This window comes from Pseudonaja textilis, chromosome 2 (assembly GCF_049901715.1).
Source record: "Pseudonaja textilis isolate UNSWEBS1 chromosome 2, rPseTex1.2, whole genome shotgun sequence".
In the NCBI taxonomy this organism is placed as follows: domain Eukaryota; kingdom Metazoa; phylum Chordata; class Lepidosauria; order Squamata; family Elapidae; genus Pseudonaja; species Pseudonaja textilis.
In genome coordinates, this window is record NC_141991.1 from 55,500,866 (window position 1) to 55,521,193 (window position 20,328).

The 20,328-nt window shown below is 37.4% G+C and overlaps 2 protein-coding genes across 5 annotated transcripts in view; one reads left to right on the forward strand and one right to left on the reverse strand.

Annotated features, from left to right (window-relative positions):
• The window catches only part of CNBP (CCHC-type zinc finger nucleic acid binding protein), a 549,700-nt gene that overhangs the window by 294,691 nt on the left and 234,681 nt on the right, over positions 1–20,328 (reverse strand). The window lies entirely within an intron of this gene.
• Positions 1–20,328, forward strand: part of VGLL4 (vestigial like family member 4) — a 97,545-nt gene that overhangs the window by 73,692 nt on the left and 3,525 nt on the right. For all 3 annotated transcript variants that reach the window (XM_026724377.2, XM_087923953.1, XM_026724361.2), the window contains 2 exons: positions 16,084–16,306; positions 19,025–19,148. In XM_026724377.2, the coding sequence (XP_026580162.1) occupies positions 16,084–16,306; positions 19,025–19,148 (347 nt within the window). The remainder of the gene's footprint in view (positions 1–16,083; positions 16,307–19,024; positions 19,149–20,328) is intronic.

Sequence of the window (20,328 nt, forward strand, 5' to 3'; positions counted from 1 at the left end):
GAAGTCATAGGAAAGAACTTTCTGAACTTTTGAGTGTAGTTATAAAAGTATATGCAGGATTACGAATGCCAATGCCATCAGCCTTGGGATTATTTTATTTTACTTTATTTTATTCAATTTATTTGTCACCCATCTCACTGTAAGGTGACTCTGGGCAGCTTACATTATTAAAAGCAATAAAACCATGGATCACATCCAGGTTGTTCAGCAAGTCATTGAAAGGCACAACAAGTAACCATGCCTCTGTGCATGGCTTTCATTGATTACCAAAAGGCATTTGACTCAGTATTCCAGCAAGCAATAATTAAGGCATTGCTCAACAAAGGCATAGATCCCATACATAAACTTAGTACAATCAATATATAAAAAATAATGGCAACAATTTGTCTTAATGATCTTAAAGTGGAAATTAACATAAAACCATGAAAATGATGTGTGTGTGTGGGGGGGGTGTTATTTGTTTCCTTATACAAGTGGGATCTTCTGTTGAATCATTAACCACCTCCATGATGATACTCCCCTAATTGAGGCCTCAAGCCAACTGTTTGTGACATAAGTGAAAATATTTGTATTGCCTGTTCTTTTGACTTCCAGAACGTCTTCTGGATGTTGAGATTCATAATTCATCAATATGTGGAGATTCCCCTTCCATAGATCCTTTAATGAGAATATCTAATTAGGAGAAAGAGTATTTTTGTCTTCCTAAGGACCCAGCTCCTTCACAAAGGAAATATCTACAAAAAGAAAGATGTCTCTTTTTGCCCAGTGGTGCAGCTTTGGAGAGACTTCAAAGCTCTGGGACCAGAGAAATCAGCTATGAAATCAGCAGAGGAAGCAAAAGACCCAGAGGAGGCAGAAGAATTTCGATATGAGAATCCGTGATATCCATTCTTCTTAATTTTAAAATAATATATGCTGACAGTGCATGAAGTTAGACATAGCATTTCAGACACTTTATTATTTCCTTCATGAAGTATCCTTATGTTAAATAACACAATACTTAATGTTATCAGAATAGTGACAAAATTAATTTTTTTTTGAGTCAGCTTCAAATATAAAATTTTGTGTACACAAGCATTTTTTTTCTGAATGAATGCTGTTCTTCTATAAACTATATCCAAGCAATCTCCCATCCCATAGAACTAAGCAAACAAGACTAAATCCAGTTGAGTTCATACATGTTCACGTGCTCCTTTTATTTTAGTGGATCCGGTGCTTATGATCCTATGTGAGACCTGGGCATTTTACAACCATGGGGGCCAGATCTGGGCCTCTGGCTGTCCCTGTCTGGACCACATGAAGTTAATTGGAAATTAAAAATCAAATGTAAATGCACACAATACAACTGCATTGCTTTGATTTTGAAGTTGACTGCTATTTTTTTTCCAATTTACATATGTGCATTTGTTCCTATGCACCTTCACAGTAATGTGTTGGCTCTGTTGGTTCGGCCTACACAACAATCCCAGTTTCTCAAGTGACCCGTTGGGAAAATTAATTTCCCACCCCTGTCCTATAAGTACACGGCCTTAGCTAAGTAATTTCTTTTAAAAATACAGTTTAGATTTTGTGACTGGAGGAAAAGGTTTAAATTTGTTACTTTTGTTCAGCTATTTCCCAGATGTTTCCTGCAGTTTGACAGATGTACCATTTACCAGAGAGTTGTCCTTGTGAGAGTTAGAATGTTATGGACACGGTTGCTATAGACAATGGCTATAAAAATCAGTATCTGGAATAAATTCGTACATTTGCTTTTAGTTGAGTAAGGTTTCTTCCCAGACTACAAATGATTTGATTTTCTTTTATAATATTATAACCTGCTATATGCTTCTCACACAAAAATGCTACCATTTGATTCTTTTTAAAACTGTCAGTTATTGATATATTCAAGACAAGGGTGCTTTTCATAGTGCTACAAATTTCTCCAGGTAGTTTCGATTCTTTATTACAATAGTTGGGTTCAGCACCGCTGATATTGATTTTCTGATCAATATTAGCAGTTCTATCCTTTCATAAGTCCCTCTGAAATTAACATTCAGAAGCAATTATATCTGTACCTTTGTTGGCCTTGAAAGCTAAGCAGGTTTGGTGGATATGATTAATACTTGGATGGGAAGCCAGGAGGAAATCTCAGAGCTGCAAGATAGATTTGAAACTTGAAAAAAGCCATCCTGGAAGAAACTAAATCATTTCCATACGGTGACCAAGCAAACTAAATGGATCTCTCTCAGAAAGGATTAGTTGCTGAGTTTGATCTGAAGTAGTATTTTTTTCTTTATAAGTCTGTATATATATTAAAACATAGGGGGGGGGGAATCTAATTATTAAGATGGATTTGAGAAGTTCAGCTGAACAGAGATGTGTACAGGTAGTCCTCGACTTATGACCACAATGGCCCAAAATTTCTGTTGCTAAGTGAGACACTCATTTTACGACTTTTCTTGGCACAATTGTTGAGTGAATCACTGCAGTTATTACATCAGTAACACATTTGTTAAGTGAATTTGGCTTCCCCATTGACTTTGCTTATCAGAAATTTGCAAAAGGGTTCACGTGACTCCTGGATACTGCAATCATCCTATTTATGAGTCAATTTGCTAAGTGTCTGAATTTTGAGCATGGTCAATTTGACCATGAAGGTTATGCAAGTCATAAGTGTGAAAAACACACTTTTTTTCAATGCCATTGTTAACTCTGAACAGTCACTGAATGAACTGTTGTAAATTGAGGACTACCTGCATTTTAAATCTTAATGTTCAGTTTGATATCACAGAAACAGTAGATTTTGAAAGGGATTCATAGTACTTCATTTTTTTGCAGATGATTTTATTTCCATATTTGCCTTTTATGAGCTTGTTACCTGTGATTTTGTGTCCCTGATATTTTCTTCTTTTCTGCTACATTTAATTCTTTTAAAATTGAAAGATGATGTGCTTTAATAAATTGTTTTTTTATAATGGCAGCAGACTCACTGGGAATCAGGCAACTTGTAAAATTATTGCACAGACAAATGTTTAGACTGGAGTTGGCATTTTATCCACGTATCGAGTTCTTCTCAAGGACCCTGGGATAGACAGATGTTACTGGTTGCTGGTGTTAAAGATGTTAGATCACAGGTTGTAAGCTCCTCCAATTACAACTGCCTTTTGCAATTGACTGATTGTGATTTTGTCAATGCTGATTGTGTTCAAGTGATACTCCAGAAGTTTTGGAATTGCATCCATGGTGCTATTACTGTTGGTGTCGTTGGTGCTCTCTTTTGATTGGCAGTTGACAATCAGGAGAAGTAGCCTGCAATACTACACTCAAACCACTACTGTGCCATCGTGGCTCATATTGTCACATCCACTATTCATACTTTTTTTTTACCTTTGTTATCAACTGTTGTTAAGTTTTGGGAGTTATATGGCAGGCGCTTGAGTGTTTAAATTCTAAAGTAAGTCTCAGAACACTTTAGTTCTTCATTTTCTGTGACTTTCTTTATTTTATGGTCTCGCCAGCTCTTGCTTACAGGCAAATTATGTTTCTTGCAGACCTGCACTGTGATGGTTGCTAACTAGGTATCCTGCTGTTTCTTCAATCTCTTGGCAAAGGCGACACTTGCTGTCTGTTGCTGCCTTCTCATTTCTGGCTTTGTAGCAGAGGTGATATTCAGCAGCTACTGACCAGTTCTAGAGAACCGGTAGAGGAAATTTTGAGTAGTTTGGAAAAACGACAAATGCCACCTCTGACTGGAGAGTTTACAGTATCCTTCCCCTGCCACACCCACAGAACTGGTAGTACATTTTTTTGGATGCCACCACTGTTTTGTAGGCATTTGTTCTTAAGGTTTGGTTTTTGTGCAGCCAGAATTAGCGCCTCTGTCATTTTCGTCAACTTTCCTGCACTTAGCCCTTGCCAGGTCTTCTTGTTATGTGCGTTGCCTGCTAATTTCTTTTTTATATAATCCTGTAATGCTTTGCCTTGCCATTTCTCTTTTCTATTACCATTATTATTTCTACTCTGCTGGAGTCCCTATCTTTTCAGGGATATGTACAATGTGTGAAATATATTTACCTTCTCTTGTTGGTACAAATGACTGGATAGGACCTTTCAATCCCGTTGAGATTGTTTAGTTTATTAGATTTTAATAGTTTTAGCCCACCTTATAAAGTAATAAAATAAAGTAACTCAAGGTGGCGAACATATATAATTCTCCTTCCTCCTCCTGTTTTCCGCAAATCAACAGCAACTCTGTGAGGTGAGTTGTGCTGAGAGGGAGAGAGTGATCAGCCCCAAATCACCCAGCTTTCATGCCTAAGATGTACTAGATCTCACAGGCTCCTGGTTTCTAGCCTGGTGCCTCAACCAATAGACCAAATTGGTTCTTTCCTTAAGATTTTGCAAGAATACAACAGGTTTGATATAAACAAATAAATGCAAACTTTGAAAAATGGGCATCAGATCAGAATAGTTATTCTAACAAATGCTATTCAGACTGATTATTCTCTGAGGACACTTACAACGAAATTAAATATTCTTCTAGAAATCGTATAAAAACAATCCAGGGGAATAGACATAATGCTGAACTAGGTGCTACCTATACAGTGTTATCTATTAAGCTTATAGCTTCACGTCTTCCCTGGGTTAGTTTGTATTGATTTACTATAGGTTTATGCCATTTTCTTATTTTTACAGACATTCCCACAACTATACAGGTAGTCCTCGACTTACAACCATTATTTTGATAGGTTTTGTTGTTTATATTAGCCTTTTCAAGAGGAAGAAATAGTGCCTTGAATTTGCAAATATACTCTAACAATGTATGGCATTGCTTTCTTTTCTGAAAGTACAATATCGTCTTCCTTCCTTCCTTCCTCCCTCCCTCCCTCCCTTCCTCCCTCCCTCCCTCCCTTCCTTCCTTCCTTCCTTCCCTCCCTCCCTCCTTAAAAAAGATGCCACTGTGATTTTCAGTTGGAGAATGGATATGGTGTTTAAGTTGGCATTTGAATTGAAATTATATATGAATTCGGAACATATCCGGAACTGTGGTTGTGCTAGCTTTTTTCTGTGAAAGGAATACAAAAGATGTCACAGGCCTTTTTGCTGAATATGTGCTGACAATACAGTGCCAAGTTACTGTATTCACAAAGGATCAGACAGGCCAGCTTATGAATGGTATTTTGTATTGTCCAAAGGTAGTAGTACATTTTGTTGCCTGTTAAAATGTGCGCAGTTGCAGTGAATGTGAGCCTTTAAAAAAACCAGTGAATAAACCTTTCAGGGCAATTGAAAATAAAGGGAAGAAAAAGTCACATGGCCACTCTAGGCAGAGGGCCAAATTGCCATTTTTCTCTCTGTGCCATGTGAATTACAGTAAAATCTCCCTATCTCTGGCTTGTCTCGGGGACTGGAATCATGCCTGCCTCTGGCTTGTCTCTCTCTCTCTCTCTCTCTCCTTTCCCTATTCATCATCTTTTAAGCACTAACTAATCAGTCTCCATGGCAAGAGGGAGTACAGAGTTTTCTTCCCCCCCCCTCCCCCCGGGAAAGAGAGAGCCCCGCCTGACTGCCTTAGAGGGAGAGTCCCTTTAACCATCCTTGCTACGGAAAAGAAAAGGAAGCAAGAGCGGCCACTACAAAAGGACAGTGCCCATCCTCCCTAGCTTGCCCGCCCGCTTGTGTGCAGCTTTCCAGAGGGAGAAAGGCAGGGGCTCTTATTCTGACAGGGCCTTCTGCCTGCTGAGCTGTTTGTGCGGGAGAGACCTTGCCAAGTTTGTGAGGCCCAAGGCTTTTTTGTGGGAGGACGTAGGGCTGTCTTCATGCTCTTTGGCAATGATTAAAGTGAGGTTAGTACAAAAAAGAAAGGGAGGGGCTTGTCGTCCCGTCTCTCTCACCCCCACACTCTTTGTTTTTCAAACTAGATCTTGCTGTTTAAAACCAGATGGCAGTGCCATATTTTCAGCTGCAATTCATTTAAACTCTTTAAGTATTGTACAAAGAAGTGTAAGAGTGGATCAGTAGCTTACTAATATGAGAGGGGGGGGGGGGGGGAGGAGCATAGGGGAGGCAGTCCTGCTTTTCTTCCCAAATATAAACCAGCTTCATATTTCCAAGCACCTTTAGTTACCTTCCTCTACCCCTGAAAGGAAAAACCTGAGAGCAACTTTGGGGCAGCAAAGTTTTTTTCCTCCCTGATTTAAAATACACAAAGTTATTGTTTGTTTTTTTCTGATTGGCTCAGCTGGCAAGGCAGTGTTGTTATTGCCATGTGACCATGTTAATTCTGCATTTTTCAGGCTAGGGTGAGAAGCTGTGTGGTCTTTTGAACAGATTCACATACTACTTGTCCTGCCCAAAAGTTCATCCCTCTGATGGTTTCATCATGGCTACAAATGTTTTCCCCATTTGGAATACACGGCTTGGCCCTGCGATACATAAAGCTCTCCTGGGCCATCACACTGCCTCCCCCAAACCACGCTTCAAACATGACTGTACATCTGATGTTCCATGTGGGTGGGGATCTTATCTGGGTGGAGGAAGTAACTTGGATGGTGTGGGTAGGCAGCTGTGGGCTTTATTAATTCTCCATAAGGGACTTTAAAGCCCCCGATAAGGCCCCTCCGAATTGTTGAATGTAAAGAGAATAAGAAAATACAAGTCTGCAACATGAGATCAGTACTAGGAAAAGAAGTTTATTTTTGACACTTCAGTATATGGGCTAGGTTGAGAATAATCAAAACCAGACTTCGGAAGAACTTGTACAAAGCCATTTAAATAATTGAGAAGCAAATGCAGTGCCGTCAAGAGGTCATATCAAATTTGAGTTACGGAGGGTAACCCTTTTCTTCTGCCACTGCACTGCTTCTCAAGCTTGGCAACTTTCAGAAGTGTGGACTTCGACTCCCACAGTTCCCCAACTGAAAACATGTAACTGAATGATGTGCGAAATTTTTCTTAAATATGAGTGAAACTTATTATTCTCTGTATTTGACCACTTCCCTTTGTGGGATTTTGAAGAACTTTTTTACTGCTGCTTCAGAGTGAAATAAATTAGCAACACCATGTTAGAAAAACTGCTTCTCTTCAGTGTTTCTTCCTTGTTGGCTGACCTCAAATAAAACATGAATACCCTAATTTGTTTAGGAAAAAATATAATTATTTTATATTTGCAAAGATTACATAGCTGCTAATGCTATACAGAGTCAAGTATTGCAGCTGTATAGTTCCATTGTTGTGTTCCAAATACAGGATTGAATTTCATTTACCATTTTTATTAGTTCAGGATAGCTGACTTTCTCTCTCTCTCCCCACTTCCCTCCCCCCCTCTCCCTCCCTCCCTCCCCCCCTCTCTATATAGTAATCGGTCATCGGTGTGTGTGTGTGTGTGTGTGTGTGTGTGTGTGCGACAGATTACAACCTGGGAAGAGGCATATCTTAGGCATGCTATCACTATTATACTCTCTGAGCTTGCCTGTTTTCTTGCAGATGTTCCGTTAGTCTAACTAGGTTACATTATCAGTGCTAGTAAGGAATGGTGTTTGCTGTCGGTTTATATTCTGGTGCCTTGCCTTGTCCTTACTAACACTGATGATGTTACCTAGCTAGGGTAATGAAACTTCTGCAAGAAAATAAGCAAGCTCATAGACCAGCACAGACACCACATTTCAACCCTGAGCTATAAATATTCTCCATAGTTTTTCTAGAGTTCCCTGTTACATAGTGCCCATTCTTTCTTTCTATTTACTATACATAGTATTAGGGACTCTGCTTCCTTCTACTGACATCCCTAGAACAATTTCTCAACCTCAGCATCTTTAGGATGTGTGGACTACAACTTCGATTCTACCGTGCTGGCTAGACTATTCTGGGAGATGAAGACCACACATCATAGAGTTGCTATGGTTGAGAAAAACTGTGCTAGACGCTGATTCATTCTCAGAATTCTGTAACTACAAGATGCAATATAGGGCCCACAGTGCCTACACTTGGATGGATATCCTTAAGGCCTATTTATACTCTGCAAGTAGGGTTACAAACTAACTATTTGTTTTACATTTGGATTCTTGTACCAAAGCACAACAAGAAAGGACAGTTAGAATTGACTTTAAAATAAATAATGGGTTTCTCTTTCTGGCTTGATCCATTTGGTAGAAACCATTGCTGTGCATTCAGATGGCACAGCAACATAAATTCATACCCTGGGCTGCTGCTTACAGCTTAGAGGAAAAGGGCCTCAGCGGGTGTCTATGTGATTAAGTGCAGTTGAATCCAGATCTTCCCCTCCCAAATACACATGATGTTTATTTTGTATGCCAGAGGCTGTCTTTTGTTCCCTCAAGACCCTTTGGCTTATGTTTAAAACCTTTCTTTTTCACATCTGTGATCCTTGCCCTTCTCTCCTGGTGTATATCTTTCATAATATCACAGTATGCTCCTTTTTGTTTATCTAACTTCTGTTTGTTATGATCAGCACAGGTTCCAAAAATATCTTTTTTTTAATGTTGTAGTAGAAAGGATTTGTCTTCTGCAGCAATTGCAATCAACAACTACAATCTGTTTTGTTACTTCCCTTGGATGTGTTATATGCTATTGATGGTGGTTGAATGGGCAAGTCGATAAGGGGACCTTTATTGCAACAGATGTTTCTTAAGTTGAATGATTCAAATATATGGGTGACTCTTGTTGCACATTTTTGTACTTAAGTATGGAAAAACTATACCTGCCTCACAAATAGGTGCTACTAACCCAATATGTAATAAAAGTGTTCTGTGGAATATCATAACCATTTTCTTTTTGCCAATCAGGTTCCTTCAGAAAGTAGAAAATTGATGTGTTAGATACTCGTGGCAGATCTCATATCAGAGTTCTGAAGGATCTAGGCCTCTAGGAAGTCATAAATTAGTCATTTGTATCTTTGAGAATATTGCCTAAATACATATCATCATTTGGATAAAGATGTAATTCCGAGATGTATATGGTTCTGAGTGAAGTGGGGCAGATTAGTATTTGATTAAGGGAAGGCAGTAATAGAGCACTGGTAAATTCTTATTTCTTGATTGTGATACAATGAACTTGCTTCAACAAAAATTGTAGTCACAATATGGCATAGAACGATTCTCAATTTGTGCTTAAAACATCATGGAAAAAAATGGAAGGAGGGATTTGAGAATAATTCGTTAGCATTTCAGGGATGTTGTACGTTAAATGGCCTCCTTAATGTCTAGCATGGAACAAAAAGTTTTTGAACAGTTTGAAACAATTTCTCAAGATAACTGAGCTGCAGAGAATGAATCTATTTAACTGATTAGAAAGATTTTTGAAATGTTATTTTCTAGGTTTATTACTGGATAGTTATTCTACTGCCTTAATAAAAATGAATCATATAGTGCTTATAAGAATCTAACCATCTTAAACCCTAAACTGATATGTGGTTCAGATGTATTCACTGGTGACAGAAAGATATGTTGATAGCATCCCACATCTTGTAGGATGTTGACAGCTTTAGACCATGAAAGAAAAGATACTGTTTATGAATGTCCTGGAAAGTGCTTTTTCTTCAATTTGCTATTAAATTACGCCTACCAAGTTAGAGCTTCAGATGTATTATGTCTCTCTTTGTTACGGTGTAATATTGCCTGAAATTTGACATTTAAGTATAGTACGATTTATCTAGATCAATATCTCTTTTTTACTTCGTGGTTAGAATATCCACATAAAAGGGAGAGTTCCTTGGCTGACAAAAATATTTTGGGTTGTGTCACTTTGGAATAATCCATGAACAAGAATGAAATAATTATGATTATCCTTCAATAGCCTTCTCTAGGAGTATTTTAAATGTATCTGTATGCCTTTAAATATGTAGCTTGTAAAAATATTGAGTATATATAACACTACCTGCTTTCAGCAGAAAGCAGGTAGGCATAGTTTAATGATATCTTAGAAATAAAGAGCTTTCAGTAGTTGCATGCTACAAATTTTAATTTATTTAAACCTTGCTGATTGTTCTACAAAATGATTCAACTGCTGAATCATGCATATCTCCAATGGCTATTCCAAGGCACGTGAATGAAAATTAAGGAGTAAGATAAGGAAACGGTAATTTTTGTTCAGTACTGTAAAAATGGCTATTGACTTCTAGTAAGCTTTTGTAACTGAATTGCTTGATAGATAGCATTTTTATCTCAAAGTAGTAATGTCTGTAATTTGGCAGCACAACCGGTATTGGGATACAAAACCACACAAAATAAAAAACAAATAAGCATTATCCATAGATTTTCACTTCTTTTGTCAGGATGATGATCCATTGTAATATTGTGCTACAAACTTTACCCTTGTAAATGTGCCAACAGCATTGGTTACACCACTCTGACCTCTATAGTATGCCCTTTTGCAGACATTGCTACAACTAGGTGTAACTTAAGCCATTTTTTTTATTCATAGGATGTATGGTGACTAAAATAATGAAGAATCAAATCACAGTTATTTGGAGATTTTTCAATACACCTGCTTTTGGTTCTTTTTCCACTATTTGAAGAAAACACTGGTCTATACGTTGGGTATATTATACAAAATAACAACACTATTCAAAGCTTTTCAGTTTTACCTTTGCTCTGATAGGGTGTTTTGGGGGAATGGATTATTCACAGTGTAAGGATGCTGGAGTTCAACTGCTGGAGTTTTTTTAAATTACTGCTTCAGATGCTACAGGATTATTAACTAGGTGGATTTTTCATAACAAGTATATGTATAAACAATGTTCAGGGTTATATTAGACTGATCGGTTTGGGGTAATACAAATTTGGATGTACTCTAAATAACACCAGAGATAGCTTTTCTGTGTTGCCATATAGTGGTCATTCAGTTTTTTTGGAAACTCAGGTATGTTATTTATTTAATTAAATTTATTTACTGCAGATCTCCCCAATAAGGCGACTCTGGGTGGCTTACAGATTATAAAAAGATAAATAGAAAAGCAGTTAAATATTATTCAGAAAGTTGGAAACCTCAGCACTTGACTTCTGGAAATACCATTTAATTGACCATTGCTTGAGATTTGAACATAAAAAAAATTAAGTGCTTATTAAGGAATAAGATCACCTTTAGAGGAAATGTAAAAATAACACACCACGGAGAAATCTTGTCCACCAAAGCATTTTATTTAAAATTCTATTGGTCCTGTTTGGTCAAATGTAAAATTCAGGTTTTTAATAAAATGAAAGACAACACACACACACACACACACACACACACACACACGAGAAATCTTTTTGGGCATTTGAGGAAGAGAATAAAAATTACTACCCTTTCAGATTTTTCACAATATTAGCTGTTGAACAAGAATTATAAATTGGTGAGCAGGAGAAAAAAAAAATCCAAATGGATTAGGTAATGGTGATGTAGGAACCTGGAGGATAAGGAAATAAACTTTCATGCATCTGTTTTTCAACTACACTTATTGCCATTGCCTCGGTTAACTTTTTATGAGATGTATATTTTAAAATCAGACCAACCTGAATATAAGTTCTATAAAAAGACATTGCAGGATGTTAAGTTTTTGTTTTTGTTTTGTTTTTTAAACAGCGCAGTTGGCTGTTTCTAAAGGAGCTGTGCACTAGAAAAGAGCATAAGGAAACTGTCCCCTTGTGTGGGGGTGGGTGGGTTTTCTTGCTCTTTTTTTCCATTTTTCCTTGAACAGTTGGCACACTTGTTATTTCTCCAGGATGGGTGTGAATTACCATTGCTCTGTTCCAGTAAACAGAAACATGACAATTAAGAGCTCTCTAAAACAAGAATTGTTTAAGGATACTGTGTTATAACTAACATTTGAACTGTTGAGTGCATGGGCTCAGAATATTGCTTTCAATTAAAAAGAAGAAAAACTCCTGACGTACAGATCTTACAGTCCAGATGAGTGTGGTTTTGGTATGTCCATTTCAACACATGATGCTTGGGAAAGATGTGGGGCCTGGATAAGATTCACTGCAGAGAACAATGAAAATAAATAATTTTATGTCTTCAGTATAGGACAAATAAAATATTTAAGCTGTGTCAAAGTGAAGAGAAGCTGTCTTCATTCAAACGCAAAGATTTGCTATGTACTGCTTTATGATCTAATTCAAAGGATCGAGTTAATGACATAACTGCATTGATGATGATGATGATATTTATTTAGTTGTGTTACAGCTCCTACCTGGTTTAGAGAGACTAAAATCAGGAAATGTATATTAAATTCAAAGAGCAAGTAAACAGATAAAATGGAAAACACGTGTATCCAAAAATAGATATAAAAATGTCTCATATCAGACATTATGTTGATACGCACACACATGCATGTAGTTTGTAAAAGTTTTTTTAGCTTTATTATTTTAAGATGATAAAGGAGGCAATTTGTTTCTTTCATCAATATATTGCATTTACGACGGCCTTTTCAGAAGCATGCAAAGAAAAATGTTAATGGATAGGACTCCTTTGGAACAATATAACTTGTTAATTAAGAGTGCCTTGGTGACAGTCAAGCTGTCAAGTCTCTTAAGGCAGAGAGCAAAAGAAAGGAAAAAGATCTCTTAAAATTAAAGTAGTATCTCTTGGGTTAAAGCTATTTCTAATTTTCTACTCCAGCATTCTGCTACTGCCTGCCAATTACCAATATGTGCCAGTAAAATGTTTTTGTATAACAAATAATACACATTGCGCTTGTAAGTATGCATGCTTAAATTTTAGTGGGACATATTTAACTAAATATAACATTTTCATTAAAAGATAGGAGACAGGATTCCCCCCCAACCAATTAATTTCTAGTTGTCTCCACTTTCAAAAAGTCTCCCTGATAGATTAATACTCTCTAACCAGGGGTGCGATTCGACCGGTTCAGACGAACTGGATGTTAAATTTGCATCTGGTTTGCCAAACTGGTATTTGAATCAACTGGCTGGCCTGCCTGCCCCTCCCCTCCCAGGAGTCGCCACATGGCCCATTTTCGATGCAGGTAAGTGCAGGGTCTGCGCGGAAGCTCTGGGCAAGGCAAAAACAGGCCTTCTGGAAGGCCAGAAACCAGCCTGTTTCCAGCTTCTGGAGGGCCCCCAGAGCTGGGGGATTGGCCATTTTCGCTCTCCCAGAGGCCCGAGGGAAGCCTTTGGACCCGTGGAAAGGCAAAAAACAGCCAAACTGGAAGTCACAAAATGGACCTAATTCCGGCTTCCAGGGAGCTTGTGGGAGGCCGTTTTCGCTCTCCCAGAGGCCGAAGGAAACCTGTGGACTCTTGGGAAGATGAAAAATGGCCAAATCAGAAGTACTGGTGGGCTATGCCCAACATGACCACGCCCATCCATCAACTGGCCAGCGAACCGGTTGCTGGGATTTTTGAATCCCACCCCTCTTTTTGCTATAGGCTGACCATTCCTCCTACTTGTGTTCATCACATTTGGAGAAATGTCAGAATCAAAATATGGATTGGAGTTTACTTATAAAAAATTTAAATGCTGTCAAATCTTTGGAGACATACCTACCTACCTACATACATATCTTTAACCTCTCCATATGGAGAAAAGATTTGTATATGGGATATTGGGGGACGACGACAAATTAGAGAGGGATATACAAAGAGTAGGAAAGAGTTTAGTTTTGGGATTGACAATAATAGCTTCAGCCAGAATAAGAGTTTTAGCAGGACTGTCAAATCCTAATGTTTGAGAAGAAGATGACTAGCATGGCTGCATAGTTTCCATGGTCCCACTGTTACATTAGTTTTGTCCCAAGAGCAGAATTTACTTTATCTGAGAAGTTACGGCAATGGATGTTTGCTTCTGTCTCTGCCACTCCATATTATGAATGTGGGTATATACGTGATAACAGAAGGATATGTTAAATTTGTGTTCATTTATCTAACTTTGCAATATTCAGTATGTTCATGGGCTAGCTTTGTGAGGTATGTACCTTTCAAATGAAGTACCCCCTCTCCTCACATCTCACAAAAAATTCACATAGGTGAAAAATGGAGGCAAGTTCAGATTCAAAATCATTTTTATGGTTCAATTTTTACAAATACTTAACTGTTTCTTCTACATTATTTATTCCATATAAGGCTACTTCTGTGTTGTAATGTTTAGTTATGTCTGGCACAAAGCCAATGCAACTTTCATCTCCTTATGCTCCTAAAATGTCAAACAACCGGGTCACTCAGAAAAAAAAATGTTACAGCCATTTTTGGTTTTCAGTGATAGAGGAAGGCATTGGACTTTGTCTATCTGAAACTAAGATTTGGATTCATTGCCAGAATCAAATCAAATGGTTCATGAGTCAACCCAAATAAAACTGGGCTGTCTAATAAAATGGATCAAATCTTGTAGTAACACACGTCTATAAGTCTTAACTTCAATTTGTTGAGTACTGTACACCTGGAGAGACAGCAAATGTATAAATGTTATAGACCAGAGGTCTCATTCTCGCGGGCCCGCAGGCCAATTGTGGCCCACAGGACGATATCCTGTGGCCCCCACCCTGATATGAAAGTATTATATTAGTGTATAATATAAATATAAAGTATAATATAAAGTATAATATTATGTGGCCCAGCCTCACCCAGACTCTGCCTTCAACGGCCCCCAGGTAAATTGTGTTTGAGACCCCTGTTATAGACACAACTTATTTAAGTACAGTGCAGTTCACTAGTTATCCCTTGTGACTCACCATAAATCCCTTAAATTTATTTCTTGCATTTAGATGTCTCTAAAAACTTCAATTTTAGAATAGAGAGGGAAGTTTTTTGCAGTACATGGAAGACCACAATATTTTTTACACATTTTACAAAGCAGAAGGCAGAATTATAATTGATGGTACCACAGACATACACACACAACACATGAAATTTCGCCCTCTATTAGTTTGTTGAAGTCAGCAAATTAGAAAGTTTGTTTTTACATGACTCATGTTTTTTCTAAGGCATTGTCTGTATTTCCAAGATCATATGTTAAATGCATTAACAGTTTGTAAACAAAGCTCTTATTTTTATTTCAGTGCAATGTGTAATTAATGCCTCTGTGAAAAAGTTATATTTCACTGAGGATAAGCAGAACTGCTAAATGAATATATCTGAAGAAATAAGTACAGCATCTCTTCTCATTGAAGTACTTGAATTTTATTCAGTTACCAACATCTCTATGCCGTAACTGGTTTAATACTGGATGCAGTCTTCCAAATATGTACTAACACTTTACATGACTGTGATGCTATCCCTCTATTGATAACAAGCAGGACTGCATTGGTTTTTTTGGCAGCTGCAGCATATTGCTAGCTTATATTTAACTGGCTGTCCTCTAACACTCCTAGATCTCTCCCATAGCTATTGCTGTTGAGCCATGTGCCACCTATCCTATAGCGGTGCATTTGATTTTTGTTGCCTAAGTTTAAAACTCAGCCCTGAATTGCATTTTGTTGGACGGGGCCAGTCTTCAAGTTTGTCAAAATCTTTCTGGATCTTGAGCCTTTCTTTTAAAATGGTGTCATCTACAAATTTTATGAACTCCCATTCTGTCCCCCTCATCTAAATCGTATCGAGAGGAAGTGTCTGTTCCTAACTTTGTAACAAAATATAGCTTGGATCAAAGATGAAATTTAAAATTAATCTATGTTGATCGTTATCAGTTAATGGGTATAAAGAAATGATGTCTGTTTGTAGTAGGGAGGCATAACATATGTGCTGTGATAAAATGTTGGATTAAGAATATAGGAAAAATGGTTCCCTAAAAAACTTGTCATCTGCGTGCCATTTGCTATGGAGGGAAGACTGCAGGACCTGAGGAAAAGCAGGTCCCAAAGCTTGCCAGGGCATAATGGGTGGAATGGTGGAGGGAAGCTAGATTGGGGTGCGGGGGGGAGCATGCTGCAGCATCCCTGAAGTGCAAGTGGATCATGGGAGCATTGTAGAGGCCATAACTTTGAAACTGAGTCATCAATAGCTTTTGGGGGGAGAGGGTTAACTCCGGATGGTCTCTAAAGTCAGTGGTGTTAAATTGAAGATTAGCTATAAACTTGTCTTTGGAGTGCATTCCTTGAATTAAATGCAAAACACTAAAGTATTGGTGTGTTGGTTTGTTTTTCCCTTAGAATGAAGACTGCAAATGGGGATTACCGAAAAGAACATAGAGAAAGGAGTCGTAGTCCCATTGAGCGGGCTGTTGCACCAACAATGGGCCTTCATGCTAATCATATATACGCCTCAATCCCAAGCTTAACTATGGATCAACCTCTAGCACTGACCAAAAACAGCATGGATGTTATTCGGTCTGTAAGCATGACTCCTACAATGACATCAGTGGAACGGCAGCAGGTACTTGGCATTTTTGTTTGTTAAGCTATTTTTCATTTAGCTTTTTTACAATTTTTATATTTCTTTGTGTGTGTGTTTTATGTGGTTGTTTGCACTCTTCAAAAAAGAAATCAATGTTTAACAGTTGTGAAGTATTGATTAATATTTTATTGTTAACTCATTTTTCAAAAATTTGATCAAATGGTCGAAACAAATTCTATATAAAATATTTGTAGAAGATTTGAAGTTGGGAAGGAAGGATTGTAGCCAAGGTTTTTTTTTTTTTTAACATGCTTGCCTTTTTAAGTAATTGAAGTGTTTTGCATCAGCCATATTTAATGAGGACTGAAGTGATACATACAGAAATAGGTTTCCTGATCCATCAGTTGTTAATGAAGAGAAGTCTGGAGATTCTCAGTCATCCAGGTCATAGTTGTATAGAGGACTGTTGGTTTGAAAACAGGGTAAAAGAATCCATCTATGTTAGAATTGAACACCGTTTCCTCAATGGGTGTTCGTGGGGTGGGGTGGGTGAATGAAACACCTATCTCCAGTTTACAATGCAATACCTGCAGCAGTTCCAAGAAGATTCCACAACCAGTTGTACTCTCATTCAGATTATCCTGAGAGCGCAGATAAACCCTCAAAATATCCTCAACAGCTGTCAGAAAGTGCTAACAGCCAGATGACTGCAAAGAAATACAATCTTTCCATCCGCCCCATCCTATCAGATCCTATTCTTCCATCCAGTGGTGGAATTCAAAAAATTTTACTACCAGTTCTGTGGACGTGGCTTGGTGGACGTGGCAGGGGAAGGATACTGCAAAATCTCCAGTCAGAGGTGGTATTTGCTGGTTCTCCGAACTACTCAAAATTTCCACTACTGGTTCTCCAGAACTGGTCAGAACCTGCTGAATGCCACCTCTGCTTCCATTTCCCCACCATCCAATCTCAATTGTCAGTACCTATCCTTCCATTTCCCCCCCTCCTCTGCCATCAGAACTGATGAAGCTTGGATGAGAAGTGAAACGTTTTCTTCTTCTTCCTCAAGGAAAAAAAAACAGTTACCTTTTGAAGAAAAAAGTACCTTTGAGTTAAGAGCAATCCATAATTAAAATTTCTGGATCAGACAGATGGGAAAAGACGCTTTTTCTTTTTTCTTTTTCCTTTTAAAATATTACCTTGAGTTCATTACAAGGTGATGGAAGTCCATTGATTTCTTGATTCACGGAAAAGAAGGAATGTCATCCAAGACCAAAGTTCCCCCTCTCTCTTCCTTCCTTCCACAAATTGCAGTCAACTTCAGAACTTCCGGACCTTCATATTTGAATGAAAGTTTGAGCCAATCAGCAATTCCCCAAATTCCTAGTAAGGCTGCTACTAAATGTAACTTTGAAGGATTTTTAAATGGACTCATAACTTAAGCCTTAGAATCATCTCCATTTTTTTTTACCACCAGACCAAAGATGAGAGAAAAGGCACTCGTTTAAAGGACAAAAATCAGCATAGGTGGATTAATGTCACTTTTTCTCCCTTTTAAGAACATTTCTGTAGATTTATCTTTCTGCCTAAACTAGATTTGCCCTTTTATTTTTTCAGTTTTTTTCCAGGTGGATTTAAAAAAAAAAACAACTACTACTAAGTTAACTTACAACTGACAGTTGGGACTTTCTAATTCATGTCTCACAAGCTCCTTTGTGACTTAGGAAAAAAAATCATAGCGTTACCATTCCCCACTTAGAAACTATCATTAAATTCAAAATTATATTTCTTCCCTTGAATCCAAGAAGCTTCTCACTCAGCTAAATCAGTGTTCTTTTGGTCTTATAATTGCTACTAAGCAGCATTTGGCATTTTGTACTTTCCCTGCAACTTTATTCACAGGGATATGACCTGAATATTTTTTTTTGTCTTGTTATATTACCATTTGGTGTGTTATGTTGTATAATCCAGTGTTCCCTTCCATCTGCTATTGTTCTGCATAGTGTATTTCCTCAGCATCGTTGGTTTATTGATGATAGGCAAGGAAGGGAGGAAGGGAGAGGCTTCCACTTATGACTTTGGGAGAGCTTGATAATTCCTACTATTGTTTCTTGGAGTGGCAATCAGATCTGTCATTGAACAGTATCACAAGAACTGTTTTTACTGGACAATGATTATTGTATTTGTGGCCATATTTTAAAAATCATTTAGTAGTACTTAAATATAATTTCCTCCCTGGATGTAATATTGGATATTACACTGAAGATCTTTTGGTTATTAACTATTTAAGTATTGACTGATTTATTATTTTGTGGTATGTAATTTGGTGTATTACTATGTTTTTAAGTTTTAATAATATATAATGGATTACATGGTGCCTGGAATATATGTTAAGAAATCATTATCATTTTTAAAAAAATAGTAATGCATAGCTAAAGTAAATGATAAATCCAATAAAGCAGTTATATCTGAATATTAACCAAACAGATTGCTAGACTGATACAAGTACTTTTTTTCTGGTAACATTTTAATGACTGGAAGAGCCAAGAGCTTCTTCCAAACCACCTAAGTTTCTCTTAGTTCCTATACTTAGATTATTTCAAGTGACCTTCACTGTTCCCTATTAAGATGGGAATTGGTGCCTACATTTATTTGAGGCAGTCTTGTGAGGGAATATCTCAGGCGACAAATTGTAACTGCTATGTTAAGCAACTCTTTGAGGAACTGTCTATGATTTCTATGTCCTTTTATCCTCAGAACCGTCCATCTGTAATCACCTGTGCCTCTGCAAGCAATCGAAACTGTAATCTTTCTCATTGTCCAGTTGTGCACAGTGGATGTGGGGCTGCTATGCCAACCAGTTACCGAAGGCCGTCTAGCAGTAAGTAACTCTCATTTCCCTAATTTTCCTTCCGAAGATCCATTATATGTGGTCATCAAATAACTATTAATATATGTAATAAATTACAGAAATAGAAATATTTTTAAGCAGGGTGAAAGTAGTACACTGCAGTCGAATTAAATATGTAATTACAGAAAGTCCTCGACTTACGAACACAATTGAGCCCAAAATTTCTATTGCTAAATGAGTTATTAAGCAGGTTTTGCCCCATTTGATGAACTTTCTTGCCACAACTGTTAAGTGAATCACTGCAGTTGTTAAGTTACTAACATGGTTGTTAAGTGAATTTGGCTTCCCCATTGGCTTTGTCATGTGACCCCGGAACACTGAAACTGCCATAAATATGATCCGAATTTTGATCACATGACCATGAGGATGGTCATAAGTCACTTTTTTCTTTGTCCTTGTAACTTTGAACAGGCACTAAACAAATGGTTGTAACTCGAGGATTTCCTGTATGTACAAAAGGAGAACTCCCGCTAAGATCTTCCTATTTTTATTAGAAGTGTTAAACTCTTCAGAAGTTTTAAGATTTATTGATATAAGAAAATCTGGATTGCCCAATGGAAGATTATTTATAATCTTTGTACATGTTATAAATCCAAAAAATATAAATAAAATCAATAAAGTATAAATCCTTATATTTGGATTTTTACTCATTTGATATTGTGTGTTTTTAAAGACTGCTTATCTTTGTTAAATTCAATAATACTGAATATAAGCAGTTATATATAATAATAAAGAGCTGAAAGGTTTATATAATATAAAATTGGATATTTTATGAAATAAAGTTAGAAACTGGAATCCAGTTTCCAAAAGAAAAGCCCACTCTGGGCTTATGCCAAGGGCCAATCTAGTCTAGCCTTTAGTAACAGCCAGTGGCCAGCCAAATGCACACGAGGAGCTCAGCAGAATGGATAGCAGACTAACATCCCTCCCTTGTTGTTTCCAGGCAGATGCTTGTGATTCAGGAGGTACACCAATCAGCCCGTTTTAGCAATGGCAAACTTAATTTTGTGAACAACTTTTCACACTAATTTCACTAGGATTTAAATGCAGCTAATTTAGATTTGAATCAAATCCCTCCCTTGACTTTGTGCATATTTGACAACATAATGTGGAGGTGGCTTCAGAAAAATAGTCTGAAGAGACAACATTT